The sequence below is a fragment of the Amphiura filiformis genome, chromosome 15 (assembly GCF_039555335.1).
Source record: "Amphiura filiformis chromosome 15, Afil_fr2py, whole genome shotgun sequence".
In the NCBI taxonomy this organism is placed as follows: Eukaryota; Metazoa; Echinodermata; class Ophiuroidea; order Amphilepidida; family Amphiuridae; genus Amphiura; species Amphiura filiformis.
The window spans coordinates 39968932-39986213 of NC_092642.1; the positions used below are offsets into that span (position 1 = coordinate 39968932).

The following is a 17282-nucleotide window of genomic DNA, read 5'->3' on the forward strand; positions in this document are numbered from 1 at the left end:
ATCCCTCACTTTTTGGAGGCTAGAGCGCCCTCTTGATTCTTTTCCCTGTGATCTGTAACTTTGGGTTGCTTCTTTACAGGTGAAACAGATTTAACCCAAGGAACCATGCTTAAGGACACATCAAATTTTCTTCCAAATAAACTAGAGCGAGCAGGTCTTGGATCAACAGGCTGCGGTCCATTTGACATCTGCTCTAATAATATAGTACGAGGTGGTTTCTTGGCCCCCTTCTTGATCAATGGATGCCCGTGAAACATCTTCACCACTTTTGCTTTAGACTTTGGCACACTGGCATCGGAGGACATTTTGACAGGAAAATTTGCATTTGATTGAACATCTCCTTGATATGCAGATTGCATAGAAGTTAGTTTACGAGTTAATGAGAGCATAGAGGCCATATTATGCTTGATCGCATCCTCTACTGGTGGCGCTGCAGTTTTAGCAAGTAGTGTATTCATAACCATCTGAAGAGCAAGCTTTCGTGTTGGATTGTTTGAGTCCATCAGTTCTTTCTGAAGGGCTTCAACTGCACTATGTGTGCCATCAGATAAACTTGATGCGCCCACCTTAGCAGTCACCTTAGCAGGTGGACAATCCTCAAGAGCAGTCTCTGGTTGCATCAAATTGCTTTCATACTCAAAATGAGGAACATATGGTCCTGGTGGTGACATTGTGCCTTCGGGGAACTGCTCTTCGGCAGGTGAAGGTGGTCTTCTAAAAACTACGTTAGGCATTTCTACAGGGCTTTGAGATGATTGAGGTGTCAATCTGAGCCTTCCATCCGCACCTCGTGATACGACTTTACTTGAACTGAAATCACTCCCTGATGAAGAGGTTGGAGTACTGTTAGGAGGCTGGTAGGAAGTATCTACATCTATACCAGGGGGTCCAAGAGGATCTGAGTTGGGTGGTTCCTGAGTACTGTACTGTTGTTGAGATATGTTCAAGTTTGTTTGAGCACCTTCATGTGACGGCTCATAGTTAAAAGAGTTGCTATAGTCCTGAGATATTGCTGATGCAGCATTGTTGTATGGTACTGTGGACATTACTGGAACATCAATACGAGGCATCGGAGGGACATCAATACGAGGCATCGGAGAGACATCAATACGAGGCATCGGAGGGACATCAATCATCTGAGGCATCTGAGGGATTGAGTTATATGTCGAGTTGGTATAACTGAGGCCAAATGATGAGTTGTTGTAACTCACAGATGAATACACTGTTGGGAAACTCTGCGAGGTAAAGGCAGGTGGATTAATCGTTTGATACGTCGCTATGGTGCTTGGATTGCCATACGATCCATGTGAGTTGGACGACTGGCTCGATTCATCAATGTCCATATCTTGGACCTGAATGTTACTTGTGAGCTGGTTGTCCCCTCCAGCTACACTACTACTTTCAAATGTAGAGCTGTTATAGTCCTGAGGAGTAACTTCCGATGTTGGCACTCCTCCTTGGTGGAATGTACTAACACTAGGACTGGAACTATGTTTATTCCTGTTTTCAGCATCAGAACCAATCATAGCTTGCATCTTGTCTTTGTCATCATGTTGCGGCATCTGGCATGGTTGGTTCTCTTCATCACTTTGATATTTTTCTGGTTTTGGTAACTGTAGTACATCATCATGGAATCTTCCTGGCGATTTATAATCATCTGGAGGTTTTAAAATTGTCTTTTTCTGCGCAGGTATTTTCCCTGCATAAATCATCTCTTCTAAATCGAACATTTCCGATTGCTCATCAGTATTGTAATAGTCCAACTCATGATTTCTTTCTCGTCCTTGTGCACTGCTACATTGCATTGCATCATTAGTGTTTCTTTGGTAAGGAGTCCAATGATAAGGATCTCGCCATCCACTTGTGGAGGCAATTCTTTCTTGTCTTCTAGCCGGCTCCTGTCTTCCGCCAACTGCATTACCACTTTGGCTGGAGGGAAGACAATCGCTACTTCTCTCATTTTCATAACTCTTAGAATCTGCACTGCTACTCATACTGCGTGCAATCTTCCTGTCTACTTTCCCAGAGCTTTCTCTGATCTCACTCAAAGCCTTATCTATCTCTTGCTCGCTCCCCGAGGAACACGACCCGGACGTGAGCGCTTCTCTCATGCTCTGAATCGCTTTCAATTTCTTCATCACATCCTCTCTCTCCTTCTTGATGTCATTCAACTTTGAATCTAGTTGATTTGAGTCAATATCTGTTATCGTCAACGACTCTTCTTCAAGATATCTTGAGAGTGCAACGCCTTCTTCCTGTGACAAAGATGAGATGGTTTCTTGCCTTGTAGAGTCTGATCTTGTGCTCTGTTGTGGAGCCTCGTCATCTGGTTTCCTTGCATTCTGTCTCAGATTAGATGAGTTTGGAAGAGTTAGTGGAAGAGGCACTTCTCTCTGTTTACAGGAGACGACTGCATATGGAAGACAGTGCCTTGGATGTTTGATTGGACGACCCTTGCTATCCAACTCAAAGAGGAATATCTGTAAATAGAAAAAGAAAATATAATGATACTTTTTAAAATAACTGATTACACATTCTTCAAGAAAAGAAATACAAATCCCTGCAAGATACCACATTCAAAAGCATATATTCATATCAGATGACCATTCCCAAAAGTTTTATCTGAAATTCACAGATTTACGAAAATTTGTTTGTGTCTTTTTGACATAAAACCTACAGGTCCTACTATTAAATACATTTACATTTGAAGCATTTATGCAGCGCCACTACATAAAGAGAGCAACATTCTGAAGTTAATCAATTTCTCATCAGTGTGAACTAACAAGTTTTGCCATAAATCTACAACACCTCAGTTTTGGGTTTGTTAGGGTTAAAATTTATTTGAAGTCATTGATATGATTAGGGTTAGGGCGAGGATAAGGGTTAAGATGTGTACATGGGTGTTTATATAAATATGGAGGCCAGAGTGTGACATTGGGACCAAATTTTCAAATTGGGTTAATGAGAATTTTGTTTTCATTATTTTACACCCTGAGACCCATATTTCACAAAAAATAATCCGCTTTAATGAAACATAATCCCTATTTGGACAGCAACACAATAGAGTGAGACATAAGACACAAATTAACACCTGTAACAATGACACCAAATTGTTTATTTGTCTTGGAGCTGTAACAAATGTATAGTTGAGGTATGATAATGATTTGCTGGTTTTTAACAAATGTTATCGACATCTTTACTTTGGAAAAAAAAGATCCTTAATCCTTTGACAATACTTGTGAAAAATGAGAACTTAATGTCCCAATATTTTGTCAAATTACGACCGATTCGGGCAATTATGTTTCAAAATTACTGTAATGTATACCAAAGTATTATCCTTGCTTTGAAAAGAAGTTTAATAATCAAGGATGCATTCATTAGTGATTGGCAAGATTCAAAATACTACTACAATGTCATAAATATATCCAATGCTCAATGTTAAAAAACATTAACACCTGTAACGCTGACACTGGTGTCACTGTTACAGAGTGACATCATGAACTACATAAGCTATCTATCTACACTACCTATTATAATAGCAAGTCCAAAACTAAGTAATATTATGTGAGAAATGTGTAACTAAACAATATTATATTAGTTAACATGCTCAATAATGTAAAATACAAACAAAGTGGCCAGAACTTCTACCTGGGGATGATATAAGTTTCCAAATATTTATTCTAGTTTCCAAATATTTATTCTACAGATCGATGTACATTGCACTATTTAACTTTGATTAAATTTCAGAATAGTTGAATACTTCAAAGATTTATTTTCCTCATTGATAAATGTAGTTATTTTGCTCAGTTTGACTATGGTTCCTCTCAGCAAGCCAAGCTATTACATCTTGTGTTATCTTTAATCACACCTGTAACGCTGACACCAAAGTAGTACCGCTGACATTAAAGTACAATGTAGTACCACAGAATGCAAGGAAATGCGTAACCACATCAGGGAATTATTTTCACAAGACTATTTTCTGACTGAGCAACATTATACATAATTTTAACTATTGTATGGTTACTTATCATTTCGCATGTAACACTGACACCAAGCCTTAAATTTAGTGAGGAGGGTTGGCTTGATGCGTCAAAGTTGAAAGACATTTAGAGAAGTTAAAATGTTACAGCATCATGTTACTCAAGATATTATTCAAAGTAGAACTGAATCATTCAGGTGGTTAATAAACTTAATTTTGCTGTTTTCTGCAAGTGACATATCTTGTAGCTTCTTGTTAAACATTGTAATGTTGATGTAGAAACTTAAATAAAAACAACAGTTTGCTTTATTATACTAACTAGAGGTATACCCGTATGGCTGTATGCTACGGAGCCTTTTACCCTTCAAAACCCACAGTGGAAGACATTGGCTTAATATAGATTTTACCAAGTTCAAGTACATGAATCAGAATGTATCAGAGCTATTTATAGAACACAGGCAGCAAGTGCAATTGTTTATACCATGGTCACTGACTTATGAAAATTATGCACATTTTCGCGGATTTTGAGCCCAATCCTTTACCGATCGCAACCAAATGAGATCCCTGCATTCGACCGAAAGTAGCTTAGGACACTCCCCATATTTTCCTTGATCTCTCGTATAAATTACAGCCCAATCGAACCAAGTTTAAAAATTGACCTTTGACCTTCGACCTCCGATTTCGACCGAAGGTAGTGTAGGACACTCCCCATATTTTCCTTGATCTCCCATATGAATTACAGCCCAATCGGACCAAGTTTAAAATTTGACCTTTGACCTTCGACCTCCGATTTCGACCGAAGGTAGCGTAGGACACTCCCCATATTTTCCTTGATCTCCCGTATGAATTACAGCCCAATCGGACCAAGTTTAAAATTTGACCTTTGACCTTCGACCTCCGATTTCGACCTAAGGTAGCTTAAGCCACTCCCCGTATTTTCCTTGACCTCCTGTATGAATTACAGCCCAATCGCACCAAGTTTAAAATTTGACCTTTGACCTTCGACCTCCGATTTCGACCGAAGGTAGGGTAGGACACTCCCCATATTTTCCTTGATCTCCGTATGAATTACAGCCCAATCGGACCAAGTTTAAAATTTGACCTTTGACCTTCGACCGCCGATTTCGACCGAAGGTAGCTCTGGACACTTCCCGTATTTTCCTTGATCGCCCGTATGAATTACAGCCCAATCGGACCAAGTTTAAAATTTGACCTTTGACCTTCGACCTCCGATTTCGACCTAAGGTAGCTTAAGCCACTCCCCGTATTTTCCTTGACCTCCTGTATGAATTACAGCCCAATCGGACCAAGTTTAAAATTTGACCTTTGACCTTGACCTCCGATTTCAACCGAAGGTAGCTTACGACACTCCCCGTATTTTTCTGCATCCCGTGTGTGAATTTGGCGAGGCTGGGATCAAAACTGACGGAGCCTTTAACACACCACATTTGGGTTAGGCCTATCTATAATAACTTGTATGAAATATTTCAACACTTGTTTCAAAATAATCATTAACATGGAAAGATAAAATCCACCTAAAACTATACTTATACCTTCTGCAGGTATTGTAATTTTGGCTTCAAAGAAGAAAAAAAAACAAATTTTGCCCAACCGACCCTACTTGAAGTTGAAAGGTCCGCCCGCCCATAAAAGTAAAACAGGGTGGTTTTTTTCGTTGCATTATATATCATATTTGTCTAATTAATTAAATAGCTATCAATGTAGCACAATATTGTGCAGTTGTTTACTACAAAAAGTGCAACTTTCCACCATGGTGAACACTGAACAGGTATGCAAAGAAAACTAATGGATTTGGAAAGTTGAATTGTCATGAAGCTAAAGGGGGGGGGGGGACAAAATGTTAGAAGTTCAAATTGGATTAAAAGAAAAGCAAATATTCTTATTTGAACATAAACATGATAAGTAATAAATATAATAAATAAATAATATAAATAATTATCAATGCTTTGTAAAAAAAAGTGCAGTTTCTATGCACGCAAAACAATTTACCCATCCTATCGCCATGTTTTGACAACAAACACACCCCTCTGCTATCAAATGGTCGAGTCCAAAAACGATATGGGGTCAAGGTTACGGCGTGATAAATAAACTCTGTATTTGTTGAAACTTGGGCATTTGGCCAACAGTAAGACAAATACATTACCCATTTCATTCAATATTAATAAAAATAGAACGAGAAAGCATTGATACACAAATACAAATATTTATCTCTACACAAACCACTGTAAAATAGCTCATATCGAACACGCCGTAACTATGAGATTTGTTTAATGCCAATTTCAGTTACGGATGAAGTTTTCTGTTACCAACTAGTCCGTATTCGGCGATGATCTTTCGTACTAAAATGGTGTTTCACAGAAATATTCTGCGAGTCGAATCGCATGAGTTATTCGATCATTATAAAAACAATTATGGAGGGAAATTTCCAAGATTTTTGTCAAGGGATAGCCTGAGAAAAATTCAGAATGGCCACACCGTAACACTGACACCAAGTCCGTGTGTTGGAATGTGACATCTTTCTGCGATTTTTCTCGAGTAATTCTTACTTCAATGCACTACAACGTTTTGTTTAAAGTCTTGGAACTAATTAAATTCAAATTTATCACTAGAAACGTCACAAAACAATAAACACACGTTAAATGTTGTACACCCCCGTAACACAAACACACCCGTAACGCTTTCGACACGAAGGCAATAAGCGCGGTGAAAAAAAAATTGTCTCCACGTGGGTATTTTTGCACACGGTCGTAAGAGGTCATCATCCGGGCCTGTGTATCATGTGACTTTCATTCATAAAGACACAATGTTTACATTTCTACATCATAAGAAAATCTCACTCCGAACGAAAGTGAGTGACACCAAAGTTATTAAAATCTCAATTTATCATTGAATATTTATTTGATTTGGATTACAGGCACATTCCATATGTTTTTAAGTTAAGGTACTGTCATATTTGTTTCAAAACTCAACTTTCACAATACAGAAAGCTTACGTTTTAAACTGGTGACCGATTGAAAAACTCTTTCACACCCGTAACATTGCTGACACGAAATGTTACGGAGTGGTGTGAAATCGGCAAAAACAAAAACACAAACTTGACAACATTTGATAAAATCTTGTTGACAATCATAAAAAATGGACCTCTGTTCATGTTTCCATAGCAAACAAGGTAAGGTTTTAATTATTATATGGGGAAATGTGGAATTTAAAAATGTCTCTTTTCATGTCACACTGTTTTCACAAAAAACATGATGACTCCATTACTTTTCGCCCGTAAAATTCTACTATGTCAACAGAAGTAAAAAAAAAAAAAGTCTTGATTTATTGTATAAATATATATTAGTTAAATGCAATGAAAAAAAAATTAGCAGGCTTTTACATTTTTTCTACAATCTTGAGAAATGCAAAACAAGGCCCATGTTTTACTACTGGCCTCCATATTTATATAAACACCCACATACAAATGTATTTCAGAGCTATTTCATTCTTTCATTAGGGGTACTACACCTGCCCAATTTAATGCCTATTTTTGCATTTTCTCAAAAATTATAGCGCATTGGGGAAAAGTAAGATATGTATATTATAGGGGCAAGGACTACAACTACTGCACTGGACATTTTATTTTTAAGAACAGACAACAGTTGTGGAGTTACAGTCTAAAATGAGGGAAAACCAATATTTGATCAATAAATCAAGAACTACTTGCTTGAGTTGCTGAATTTTCAGTGCAGTAGTTGTAGTCCTTGCCCCTATAATATATATATCTTACTTGTCACCAATGTGCTATAATTTTTGAGAAAATTCAAAAATAGGCACAAAATTGGCCAGGGGTTAGTACCCCCTTAAAGCTTACATTGTTTCCAAAATTCAATGTAAGTGGGTATGACATTTTCTGTTAATGGTTCCAATCCCAACACAAGATTTGACCGGGCTTACACATACCTGTGATTGGTTAAGCTGCTCGCACACAAGCTCTGACTTCATGTCCACTTCCTTGCATAGATGGCTGTCTGCATTTGGTGTGGGGCTGACTTGAGGGGCTTGAGACACAAAGCGGGGTTTCACATTCTTGCTGCGTCCTACCATGATCTGAGAAACAATAAGAGAGCAGAATTAAATGTTATGCCCAAAAATGTGCAATGTAAATGAAAATGATCACCAGGATCGGAAAAGTAAATTCAGTCGACAAGTTCTTAGTACCTGATCCAGAAATGGTACATACTTGTGCATGTTTCAGTAGCACCTTTTGCCTTTATTGACACTTGATATAGAAATAAGAAAGAGGAGAGGCACCACCACGAACAGAGATGAAAGCCAGTACCAATTAACTCACATATTCTATGAGTTTCTAGAACAGGGTTCAAGAAAATCCCTTCAAGGTTCAAGAAAACCCAACTGGCAACTCCAAGATCAGCAGTAGAACTACTTCTAGCGCCGGTTGCCAATAGCAGTCACTTCTTATTAGAACTTACATGGAATCAATTTCTATCAGATTTTTGTTTTTTCAACTTACTCTGTAAACAATGAGCCATGGTCTTGTACATCTTTTCTTAAATGCATAAGTCATCAGTACATCAGCATGCTTCACTACATTCACCCCTTTGGATGGATCGCCTAAAGGCACATGAAGAACCTGACATCGTTGGAACGCACTCGTCTCACAGATTTCGTCGGCATGCACTTTTGTCCGAACCAACCCAAATGCGAATGTCTGCTGTGGCTTCTCCTTAAGAAGTCCTTCAAGTTCCTTCTCCTTCTCAGCAAAGTTCTGTTGCAGTTTATTGCTTTTATACAGACTAGTTGATGCGATTTGGTAGTTTTGCCATAGTGCCTGCTCGTTGAGGCAGGACTCTTTGATGGACTGAATCAGCTTCACATTGTCATTATTTCCTCTCCTTACTTCAATCCAGGAGCCTGGAAACAAATTGAAATCTTAGTTAAGTACTTGTTGATGTTGAGCTACTTTGGGTACGGAATAAATGTCAAGCTGCATGATGTTTAATGTTTTTGCAGTAAATGAGACTGCATGTCACTAAAAGTCGTGAACAAATCAACAAATTGGAATTGAACAAATCTGCTAATTTCAATCGAACTGAGCTGAAATCTAGCCCGAGTTGAATGTTTGCTGTTACTTGAGAACAATAATCCCTTCAATTGTATAGTGACTACTTTTGTATGAGCATACATTTTTTTTGTATTCATTTTCAAGACTTGTTTTCTCCAACTGGAATCCGCCTCGGATGCATATATGGAACCATGCATGGCCACAATGGTGACATGTTTTGGTATGTGTTTAGTGCTCATATGAAAAGTGAATTAGGGATTCAATAATGTTTCACCGTTGTTCATCACCGTTTAACAACGATGGGTCCACATTGTCTGCGTGGTTTACTTCGCGACAATAATATACTTGGCAACCATCTATCATAAATGGTGCACCTCAATAGGAATAATTTAAAACATTGCAAAATAATTTATCATTTTCATTTTGTGTAAGACTGTAAGTGCATAATACTGAAATACTTACCTCGAGACCCATTCTTTGATTTTGGTTTGTTGTACTTAAAGCGATTGCGGTTCATCTTGATTCCTATCACAACTCACATTCCTGACATATTCCTCATCATAGTCAAAACTTCAATGCCTGGAATAGGTGGTAAGTAAATAGTTGTGCTAAGTTGTGCTAGTTTCCTCTTGATAGGTAACCTGGAAAAAAGAAATAAGTTTACCTTGAATGTAATTGAATGTATTTTCCTTTTATTTTGCGATGGGCAACCCTAATTTTGTCAGTAAAAAAAGTTCTGAATTAAACACTGCTCTGCAATGAAATACTGAGCTTGTATACAATTAATTCTGGCTTTTTGCCTACCACTTGATTTATATGGTACATTATACAAATAAGAGTTGCCACAATTTTTAGACCAAAGGTGTGGCAAGCACCATACCGTGATGGTGGCAGCCCAATTTCCAGTCCAGGAAATAAATAAATAAATAAATTATCCAACTGGGGGATGATCACCTGATTGAGTATGCCAGCCTTCACATGCTTTAAAGCAGGGGGAGCATTAAGGCCCGAAAGTCGGGGGTTGTTTTCCCGTGTTTTTCACTCCCGAGCTTGCAGAAAATCCAAATACATGGGGTGAAAATTAAATCTCGGGGTGAAAAATATTTTGCAGTGTAGTCAGGGGTAGGAGTAAGGTCCAAAAGTAGAGGGTCAGAGTTCACCCCGAGCTTGCACATTCACAATATATGGAGGGTGAAAAATTAATATTTTTAAATTTAGGGGGTCATTCACCCCCGGCCCCCGATCGGGGGTTAACGCTACCCCTGCTTTAAAGCACAGGCTTAAAAATCTATCAATATTGAAAGTGGTAATAACACTTGGAAAAAGACAATTCAGCGCTCAGCTTTGATGCTTCAAAAACCTGTGAAAATCAGCAAAATTACTATCAAAAAGCATGGTCACACTTCAGTAAGTGCAACTTGCAAAATGCAGCCCAACAAGACATTTAAAATTAGCCCAACTGGACAGGTTAAGCACCTTGTGGCAACCCTGCTGGCAAACAAAAGGTCACATGCTGAGATGAGTTAGGAGGAATAGGCCTAAATCCTATTAGAATAGATCCTTGGAGTGCTCAAGCAATTATGAAGTAGCTGTTGTTATGCACCCTTGAGTTTTATCACTTGAGTGCAATCAAAAAGAAATGTGTTCACTTTTGTGTTTGTTCAGTGAGTCTGAACAGTTTAAATCATTTCATCAATACTGGATGGGTTTAATGGTACTGGTGTAAAGTCCTGGAAGTAAATATAGTATGGTTCACAATCTTATGTAAACAAAATGAAAGAAAATTTAAATTACCTTTTTGTTGAAAACACTCACACAAAAAAAAAAGAAGGAAATAGCCATTTTTAAAACATTAAAAAATAATAATAATAATAAAAAAAAAATAAAAAATAAAAAAAAAATAAAATAAAATAAAATAAAAAAAAAAAAAAAAAAAAATAAAATAAAAAATAAAATAAATAAAAAAATAAATAAATATATATTTATACTTTATAAAAAATAAACAAATAAATAAATTTAAACTTTATAAAAACAAACAAATCACTGACTTTTTTTTTCAAAAGTGCGTTTTCCATTACAGTTTACAAATGCCACCGACAGATGCTTCAATTGAAATGAAGAGTCTAGAATTCAGACAAAGTGAATTTGACTTGTGAGTTGTTAGTCTAGACAGCCACAGTAAAAGTAGAAGACAAGGTTGCTACGTCGGCACGCATAATAGGCCTATTGGTCTTACGGCTCGCATCCAACACTTTACTTGGAAAACTACGGTAAAAGTAGTATGTTTAGAAAGGAACTCCACCCAGAAATTGCATGCACTATGGTATATGATCACATAAACCTCATAAGGAAGGAGGTAGGGGAACTAGGAAGGGGTAGCTGAGCCTGAGTCAGGGAGAACACCAACAGCAACATGTCGTCAATTTTTGGGCAATACACGTGAAGAGGAAAATTATGCAAATATAAAAATCAGAAATTCTTGGGTGGTGGACTCCGGGGTGGACTTCTGGCATTGCTTGAGAAGTGCTCTTCGAATTTGCTCACCGACAGCTGAATGCCCGGGCTGAATGTGGAGAGCTATCAAAATCTTGTACAAATCGATGAGGAATGACACTCGCCGACTCACTGCGTAATTGCAAAGCAATGAAGTTTAGACGTAAACACAGCCAATCACGACAGGTGATCGCTCCAAAAATGTTGCTAAAATTGCACTTCAACTTAATTTTAAAACTGTTCAAAATAGGCAACCTTTGCCCAAAAGATATAGCAGACTCATCAACATAAAATTCTTGTGTGAGCATCAACACAATTATAAACATACATTGCAAAAATGTCAATGCTGATCTACCAAAAAGCAAATTGTTTTTGGACACTAGCCTTGAATGCATTTTATCATGTCGTGTGCAAATTCAAAGCAAGCGTTTTTGAGCAATATGCATGAAATGACATGACCATGAATGATGAACAGATGACATCTGATCTTGATCTTGTTGAAAACAAAACCTACCCTGAGTAAGGGTAAACACTTACAGTGCTGAACATCAAATTGGTCACTTATCGCTCACTGTTCAAAATGTGACATCTACACCAATTACAGTCCCCGAAACGGTCTACTTTTTAGCCGACCTCAATTCCGAAACATTTAGTGATAGTTAAAAATGCGATCCCCAACACTTTGGTTACCAAACCAATCCGATCCACCGATTGTGACCATGGATGATGTGGTCGGTTTCATGAATATTTAATAAGCAGCTTGATACTGACGTCATATCTGAGGTGACTAGGAGGCAGGAGCTACCATTTTGGACAACTCAACCCCGGGAACTCAACTCGACTTGTGCGTTCTTTTGGTTGACATAAATCGAACAAAATTTTCAATAACGGGTAATAGTAGGATTTCAATTTTTTATTAACCCTAACCGCCTAAGGGCTTTTTGGCGGCGGAAGGGAAAGAAGGAAAGAATAAAGAGAGAAAGAAGGAAAGAAGTTGTTTGCTCTGGGTGGGATTCGAACCCGAGACCCCTCGCATGCCAAGCACTCGATCGGCGACACTTTGCCACGGGTCTTGGGCTTCACTGGCCAGCGACACCGTGCCTATATATCACTTAGGGCGATTGCGTCATCACACCACGTGGGATGCATGCACGAACAGCGCATATATCAAGTAGTATTTTGTAGGATTTAGTACGGTTAGGGTTAATGAAGTTACTTGTAGTTTTGAGGAATGACAAAGTTGTTTTTGAAAACTAGTCTTAGATGTTTGTTTCAACTGATGATGTAGGTATGCTAGGTGAATTTAAATTTGCCATCAAACTGCATCATTTTATATATCAAATTAAAGCCCTTGAGTAAACAAAGCCAAAACTGAAAACCATTTTTTCATAGCACTTTCCGTAGCAAAGTTACATCTTGTCAAAGATTGACTTTCATCAAAAAGTTTCAGCTAGCAAAATTCCCCAAAACGGCATTTCGGGGTGTTTCTAGATCTTAGTCTCATTATGATAGCAGCTTTTTTAATGGAAATGCTATCCAAATCCTCTAAAATTCCATGTCTGGGTGACTTATCACCATAAAAATCATATATTTGGGTCAAGTGAAGTATAGAAAACATATTTATGTAGGTTTCTTTCTTCGGGCACTTGTTTTAAATTTCTATGTAAAAATGCATTGACATTGTCGGCGAATTTGACTGACTAGCAAATGTGTTAACTAAGGTTAGCCTGGCCTGGCCGGGCCTGGCTGGGTTACCTAGATGATGTAGGATCGCAAGGTGAGAGTGAATTTGTGAAGAGATTTGCTTGTTTGAGTGATAGTAGGATACGGTATGTAGGCTAGTCCTCTGTGTTTGACCTGCTCCGACGTCTCAATTCACGCGGAATTATTCGTACCTGCTAACCAGATGGAATTGGAACTATGGAATTGGAACCAGACATAAACAAAACCAATTTTTTTATGGTTTGTTTTTATAAACTAGTAGTGAGTCCCATACAATATTATATATTACTATTATAAATATACAAACTTAAAATGATGGTCAGAGATCATTATCATGTTCGATTGACAATGATTGAACGATTTTACAATGTACACACACATCCCGAAAAAAAATTCCCAACAAGTTTAAAGCCCATTGAAGCTTTCCTCATGCATGCTTGTGCAGTGAATGATGATGAGCAAGACGTTTGATGACCTTGACCAGTGATGGGGTAAAATATCCCCAATACATCGTATGACACTTGTCATCTTCCCTGGTTAAATACACTACATAATCGAATGATTGTCGGTATTTTACTATAACCACTAACAGTTGAATATTTACCTGAAATTAGATGAAATAGTTCATCCAAAAACTCTGAACTTTCGAAAGTGCGAAGATGGGAGAGTTCGCAAGAAAGTTTATTGCTAGTGCTGGGCAAACTGATATTATTATTAAATGCCTTTATCAGCAGGGACTAGGGAGATAGCTAGCCCCATGAAATTTTCTTGTCGTTCGTTGAGACAATAGAGAGCTTGCGAAATGGCGTTACTTTAACAATAACTTTAACGTCTAGAGGATTATAGAGGATTATGTATTCAAAACCAAGGTAATACATAATCCTCTATAATCCTCTAGACGTTAAAGAAAGTAACGCCATTTCGCAAGCTCTCTATTAAATTAATATTGTGAGAAAGGTTTTTAACACAAGTCTCCACATACATAAATGACAGCCAGTGAAAAAATTTCACTTTCCATCCAGGATTTGAACCTGGGACCTTCTGATCACCGGACCGATGCTCTACCAACTCCCGGTACCAACTAGCTACCAACTGAGCTATGAGTCAGATGGAGAAGAGCAGTGATGTTATATTATCCCTAAAAATAGACCTTCAGTTCAATAATTAAAAATTAATATTGTGTTTGTAGCTCTGTCAACAGAGCAATAATTATGACTTTTAAATCCCGGCCAATAGATCCCCATGTTATTGTTAAACAGCCAAAATAGGCCTACTCGGGGTTTCGTTTGGTATTTCAGCTTAACAGAAACCGTTCATGGCAGGTCACTTATTTCAACATTTTGGGTAGGCCCTATGAGTCACAAATAATTCTTTGAAGCTCTTAGAGAAGAAACTTCATTATTTGGTGTGGAGAATCATACATGAGGCCCTATATTTAATATATCATGAACAAAATCATATCACAATACATTGGATTTTTGGGTGTTGGTGATTTTTGTCCAATTTTGACCATAAAACATGATTACATTTTATATCATTTTTACATGTTTTTTAAAAATGATTTATGCATTGCCATGAAGAGTAGGCCTATATTTATGTTGATATTTGGTTCACTAAAGTAAATCACGGCATATTTCTGTGACCTATATACGCTCTTGTTCATGAGTGGGCAAAAATGCACCTTTTTAGTGATGGGGGGGGGGCCAAACTTGACCCTTTTCACACTTTTTATTTTTATCAATTTCTTGCATTACAAGTTTGTATTACACTTCATATGATTTATATGCAAGGCTTAGCAGCCCTTAGCTATTATGGAGAATGAAAGATAGACACTTTCCATGGCAAAACTGCAATTACTTAAAGGCCCATTCAGTGATTTGCTCATATCGGCCGATCGTAAAAATCATCAAAATTCAGATTTTGATATCTTTGTCATTGTCATAGATGTGCTAACAGATTCAGATTTTATTGACATTCATCTTACAACAAGATATGTTATATAATAATAGGTCTAATATAATACAAATAAAGTACAAGAACAATACAGTTTACAACTATAAAGAATGATAAATTAACTAGGCATATAGGCCTATTATTTAAATCCCGTTTTTCAAATGCAGTATAAATGAAATAACATATCCTGCTAGTGGTTCAGTCAAAAGCCGTGTATTTAAGACAAAATAAGACATTTTATATACGGTACTGCCCGAGTAGCAGCCCGACATACTGACAGTAACAGTATCTAAATCTACATGTATTTGAATGGGGCTTCAACTTCGTCAATACTGCTGTTTTTGTTTTTTGTTTTTTTCGTTTTTTTTTTTTTTTTTTAAAAAAAAAAAACCAAATGATCTGAATGACTTATCCTTCACTTTTAAGCAATTTATAAACAATTTTAATATTTTTGCACTTTTGCTGAGATCACTGAATGGGTCTTTAAGCGAATTTCCCAAAAAGTGATGGGGGTATGTAGTTACCATGGAAACTGCTTTATATCTTTGTATGTTTATTTCATGATAATATATGCAATCTACTGAAATATTCGGTAACCATTTTATGTTGGAACTATTTTTGACATTAAGGGCCTACTTCTTTCACGCTTTATTGAGTACCAGTTCTTGCCCATCCCTATTGGAGGTACCGCAATAACGTGGATCTTTACCCTAAACTTTGCGATTTATCCCATATTCGGTTACGTGATAAAGATTTAGAAGACTATCGGGCAAGATCCAGGTTGTTGCTTGACATGAAAACATAAATCCACATTTTTATTATTTTTTGCCAATTCTGTCGGTCGGACATCCGGGCTATCTCTAGTCTCGGGCCCAAACTGCATGTGGCTCACGGTTTGTTGCGTACAACAGAAACCGGCTGTGAAGGAGGCTACATAGCGATGTTGCTGGAGTGGCATTCAATTTCGGAAAAAACGACACTCGACCATGGAATTTAATTTTAAGTTTGTCAGTATATAAACGGTAAATCAAGTAAGTTTCTTTCACTCTGAAGACTTAGAGACGGTTGTTTGATTCCACTGACTATTTGCGATCTAAATTTACATAACACCAATGACAGAAATCATCAACAAAAATCAAATCACGGACTTGTTTTCACTCGAACATCATCAACCGGAAGTGACGTGAAATGGACCGACAGAATAAGCAATGTTTATTCATAGCTATTCATCTTGGGTCGGGTATTTATCTGAAAGTGAAAAAGTAACTTTCTGAGCAAAAATGTGCAAAAATTTGCACTGAATGTTGAAGCTAAACTTATCACAAAAATGTTTTAAAATGGTAAAGTTTCTGCTTGCTGCGCTCGCATTTCAAGAGTTTTGCAATTTGGGTCAATTTAAAGAGGGGGGGGAGGAGGGGAATTTATTGGAAGGCCAAGGGGGGGTAGGGAGCATCAATCAATCAATCCATCAATCAATCAATCAATCGGCAATCGGACATAGGCCTATCAATCAATCAATCAATGATATCAATCAATCTGATCTCAATCCATCAGCATATCAATCTACATGCATATTTAATAATCAACCAAGACATCATATCAATCAGCATAGGCCTACTATCAATCAATCATAATATTAATCAATCAATCAACATATCAATCAACATTAATAGGGGTGGTGCAATAATTATGTGTAGGCCTACCCCCGGGGTGGTGAATTATAGGGGGCAAAGATTTTTTGGCAGGCCAAAAGGGGGGGCAAGTTTTTTTTTCACAGGTCGAAAGGGGGGGCAAGCGATTTTTTGGCACAGATATTTTGGGCATCGTTTCTATAACGCCCTAAAAAGGTGTAGGAAATCTATGATTAGGAACACGTTCAATTATGCAAAATTTCCTGTTCGCTACGCTCGCATATGATAAGACAATTTAAGGTTATAAATTAAGGTTCCCCAAAATCTTAGTGTGTATAAGTAGGGGGACAAAGATTTTTTGACACATCGAAAGGGGGGGGCAAAGGTTGGCATGTCGAAAGGGGGGGGGAAGATTTTT

General features: G+C 37.6%; 1 protein-coding gene across 1 annotated transcript; it reads right to left on the reverse strand.

The window, feature by feature from the left end:
* Nucleotides 1-5: 5 nt before the first annotated feature.
* Nucleotides 6-13953, reverse strand: LOC140171629 (uncharacterized). Its single transcript, XM_072194914.1, has 5 exons — nucleotides 13885-13953; nucleotides 9528-9706; nucleotides 8514-8914; nucleotides 7943-8089; nucleotides 6-2480 (listed from the first exon to the last, which is right to left on the reverse strand). The coding sequence occupies exons 2-5, from the start codon at nucleotides 9580-9582 to the stop codon at nucleotides 6-8; spliced, it is 3078 nt and encodes a 1025-aa protein (XP_072051015.1). The 5' UTR covers nucleotides 9583-9706; nucleotides 13885-13953.
* Nucleotides 13954-17282: the final 3329 nt, after the last annotated feature.

Bases quoted from the DNA above. Each gene is read 5' to 3' on its own strand.
- LOC140171629 (XM_072194914.1), bottom strand. From the start codon at position 9,582: ATGAACCGCAATCGCTTTAAGTACAACAAACCAAAATCAAAGAATGGG. The intron at 8,915-9,527 runs GTAAGTATTTCA...ATTTGTTTCCAG, and splicing joins ATCAAAGAATGGGTCTCGAG to GCTCCTGGATTGAAGTAAGG. The intron at 2,481-7,942 runs GTATGTGTAAGC...TTCTATTTACAG, and splicing joins AGCAGCTTAACCAATCACAG to ATATTCCTCTTTGAGTTGGA.